The sequence below is a fragment of the Galeopterus variegatus genome, unplaced genomic scaffold, assembly GCF_000696425.1.
Source record: "Galeopterus variegatus unplaced genomic scaffold, G_variegatus-3.0.2 Scaffold3033, whole genome shotgun sequence".
In the NCBI taxonomy this organism is placed as follows: Eukaryota; Metazoa; Chordata; class Mammalia; order Dermoptera; family Cynocephalidae; genus Galeopterus; species Galeopterus variegatus.
The window spans coordinates 102,365-106,582 of NW_007729144.1; the positions used below are offsets into that span (position 1 = coordinate 102,365).

Below are 4,218 nucleotides of genomic sequence, written 5' to 3' on the forward strand. Positions count from 1 at the left end.
AAGAGTGAGATCTAGTGCTCTATAGTACTGTAGAGAGGCTGCAGTTAACTACAAATTACTGTATAACTTCAAGTAGCTAGTTGAGAGGGTTTTGAATGTTCCCAACACAGAGGTGACAAATGTTTGAGGTGATAGATATGTTGATATGATCATTGCACACTGTATAAATGTACCAAATGTCATTTTGTACTCCATTAATATATACAATTATCATGGGTCAATTAAGAAAAAAATAGAAAAATTCAGAAACAAAAGTAGATTAGAGGTTACCAGAAACTGGGGGAAAGGGCTAATGAGAAGTTATTGCTTAATAGGTACAGAATTTATGTTTAGAATGACGAAAAAGTTTTAGAAATAGATAGAGGTGGTGGTCACACAGCATTGTGAATGTAATTAGTTCCACAGAGTTGTATGTTAAAAATGCTTAAAATGAAGTAGTGGACTAACAGTAACTACAAAACTATGCTATCTACCATAAGTGAATCATTGTGCAGTATATGCATATATGGAAACATACTGTACCCCACAAATATGTACAAGTAAATGTTGAAATTAATAAAATGCTTAGTATCCTTATGTTATATATTTTACCACAGTAAAAAAAAAATAGAAATCTTTACGTGAACTTTTTGAAGATCCCTTGTATATTCGTAGCAATGATGGAATAGATCAAAGCCAGATGTCCTATATTCATTCTTTTAACAAATATTCGAATAAAAAAAAAATAGAAATCTTTACATGAACTTTTTGAAGATCCCTTGTATATTCTTAGCAATGATGGAATAGATCAAAGCCAGATGTCCTATATTCATTCTTTTAACAAATATTCGAGTTCCTGCTCTGTTAACAGTTACTATTCTAAGCATTGGAGCTGGCCAGTTAGCTCAGTTGGTTAGAGCATGGTATTACAACACCAAGGTCAAGGGTTCAGATCCCAATCATGACCAGCCACCAATTAAAAAAGAAAAGAAAAGAAAATAGCTTACTAAGCATTGGAGATACAATAATGAACAAGAAAGGTAAGCGTCCTGCTTTCTAGGAGCTGATATTCTAGCAGAGGGAGACACATGGTAAGTAATTAGTTAAGATAATTTCAGAAAATAAGTGATAAGTAAAAAAGTGGGAGTAGCATGAAGAAACTTCTAGGAGTAATGAATGTGTTTACTCTTTTGATTATTATATTGGTTTCACTTATGTATACATGCACCAAAATGTTTCTAACTGTACACTTTAAATATGCATAGTTTATGTCGATTACACCTCAATAAAGGTCTTCTAAAAAAATACAATTCACCAAGGGGTTTAGATCCCTGTCCTGGCCTACTGCCAAAAACAAAAGACAAAAAAATCCATGGGCAATATGGAAAGCTAATTCAAATTGTTTGGTTAGAGAAAATCTCCTGAGGAGTTTACATTTGGGCTAAATACCAAGAAAGAGCAGGCCATCCCAAGATCTGAGGACAAAGTGACATATGCTGTCTAAGGAAGGCAAGAGGGCCAGTATGGCTGAAGCATAATGAGCTGGGGAGAGACTAGGACCATGCAGGGCCTTGTAGGGCATGGTGAGGACAGCAGGGAAGCCAAGTTACCACAGCAACCGGCTGAAGCGCCTCTTTCACATATCCCTTAAGAATCAGGGCAGGGACCAGAGGCAACAGAAGAGCCACCCAGCATCTTAATCTATAAACTTAATGAGAGGGCTCTTCTTTTCCTTTTTTTTTTTTCCCATTCCACAGAGCTGCTAGGCAGCCGTGTAGGTAGAATGGGCCAGCTCAACTTTTATATTTTTTATGTTCTCTTCCACTGCAGCTTTTCCTTCCCTCTATGAGAAAGAAGCCAGCTCTGGCTGATGGCAGCAATCCTGATGGCGATCTCCTCCAGGAACACTGGCTGGTTGATGACATGTTTATCTTTGAGAACGTGGGCTTCACCAAAGACGTGGGCAACATCAAGTTTCTGGTCTGTGCAGACTGTGAAATTGGACCAATTGGCTGGCATTGCCTAGATGACAAGAACAGTTTCTATGTGGCCTTGGAACGGGTTTCCCACGAGTAACTGAGGCGAGGGGGACTCAGCTCTACCCCCAACTATAAAAGCGACTCCCCACAAGAACTGGCATTTAACCTGGCATAACTGTTCTGCTGCCGCCTTCTCCGTACTTCTATAAATAATGAGTACCAGCATGTCCACGTGAACACGCACAGGGTTAATCCTGCTTCCTTAGAGCCTCAAGTGCACGCCTCTTGCTTAGTTCATGTTGCATCACAACATTTCCTAATCTCCCTTTTCCCCGTTTTGGGACACTGATGCCTCCACAAACCTAGTCTCATTCCGGGCATTCTGCCTAGGCTCTATTTTACCCAGGAGCTCCCTTTTTTTCTTGCAATAGAAGAGTAGTAGTCAGCCTTTTAGCCATGATGACATGTCAAAAGATGCTCATGTGTTGATAGTTAAAACTGCCTTTTTCTGTCTCACTCAAAACATATAAGTATCCGAGAGTGACTTTGTTGTATGGCTACCCTTCTTATCCACAGTAATTTATTTTTTCTAAAAGTAAAGCATTTACGAATTTCAGTATTTAAACTGCTAATCAGAAATGCATTACTTTGGATACATCTCTGATACCATGCCCTTCTTATCCACAGTAATTTATTTTTTCTAAAAGTAAAGCATTTACAAATTTCAGTATTTAAACTGCTAATCAGAAATGCATTACTTTGGATACATCTCTGATACCATGTTTGAGAGCTTCTGCTCAAGGTTGGTAATGACATTTTATTGTGAAGAAGAATGTGGCCCCTCTTCTCTTCAAATCTTGATGTGGTGCTTATAGCCTATAAGTTGAGAATCAGATTTTCAACCCCATCTGGCAGCCACCACAAGGAAAATTTAGCTGTTTACCCAGGCTCTCTTGGAATCAGGGTGGAAGGTATAAGAAATATGAGGGATAGGCCTTTGCCAAATTATTCATGAGTTTATAGGTTTGTCTCATCTGGACAGGAAACTTTCTTTCTTTGTTCTCAGGAAAGACTTCTTTAATGGATAGGATCATCATTTACCGAACCTACTGGGCATGATCTTCAGAAAGTTTTTGTTCAATTGGAATCTCTATACCAACTCAGAATACAAACCTTCCAAATGCTTCTATTTCTATATCTGTGGCTTTGCTCTAACAGTTTGATATTAACAAACTTATTTAAGCCTTCAACATGATTTCCAATTATTCTGTCAGTTCTCTCTTCTGAAATAACTCACCATCCTAGAAGTAATCTGTATAATCAGGTTTCGGGTGTCCTCCCATCATCCCTCCCTCTAAGATTCAGGAGACCTAAAATTGAAATAAGGACTAACTAGAGACATTACCATCTGAAATCCCTTCCTTTGCATCTGTTTTCTGGTTGCTTCCTCCTTCCTTCACCCCACAATTTTGTAAGGGTTTCCCACTAGAATACAGGCCTTGGGCACAGTTCTGTAGCCAACCTACTCTCCTAGAAAGGTGGCTTCATTCCCAGACAGAGCCAGAGCAAGCTCCAGTACAAAATAAAAGAACTCTTCTAGACAAATGGTCAAATGTCCATTATTGTGCTATTTGCAGAAGAGCAACTGAGAATTATCCACTCAGATCAGAAAGAACAAAACCAAGTAGATGCCTCTGGGGCATATGGCCCCTCACATCACAAGCCAGAACCTAAACTAAGCATTTTTTAAAATTAGGCTTTAACTTTCTTTTTGTAATCACAGAAATAGTATATGAGTACATATTCATTGCAGATAAGTTGAAAAATGGATATAAAAAAAATTTTAATTAACTCGCACTTCCACCATTCAGAGATTGCCAATAGTAATGTGGTATATATCCTTCTCAATGTTTTGCTATATGTTTATATAAACGTGTGGTTTTTTTGTTTTTTGTTTTTTTTGTCTTTTTTCCGTGTCTGGCAACGGATCGCAACCCTCAGTGTTGCCCCCGTACCGGACCGGGGACCGGCAACGGGATTGCAACCCTCGGTGTTGCTCCCGCGCCTCGCTCAGCCAGTGAGCGGGAACCGGTCTGTATGTGGGATCCGAACCCTCGGCGGGAGCGCCGCCACGCTTCCCAAGCGGCGCACTATCCAGTGTGCCACCGGGCCGGCCCAAACGTGTGGTTTTTTAAAGACAAATATGAGATCATGCTGTGCTCTTTTATAACTTGCATTTTTCATTTAACAAAACAGGGTG

General features: G+C 39.4%; 1 protein-coding gene across 1 annotated transcript in view; it reads left to right on the forward strand.

Moving 5' to 3' along the window:
- RABIF (RAB interacting factor) overlaps positions 1-3,563 on the forward strand; it is a 13,058-nt gene extending 9,495 nt beyond the window's left edge. Inside the window, exons 2-3 of the mRNA XM_008583768.1 lie at positions 1,810-2,614; positions 2,726-3,563. Coding sequence (XP_008581990.1) covers positions 1,810-2,055 — 246 coding nt within the window. The 3' untranslated portion in view covers positions 2,056-2,614; positions 2,726-3,563. The remainder of the gene's footprint in view (positions 1-1,809; positions 2,615-2,725) is intronic.
- Positions 3,564-4,218: the final 655 nt, after the last annotated feature.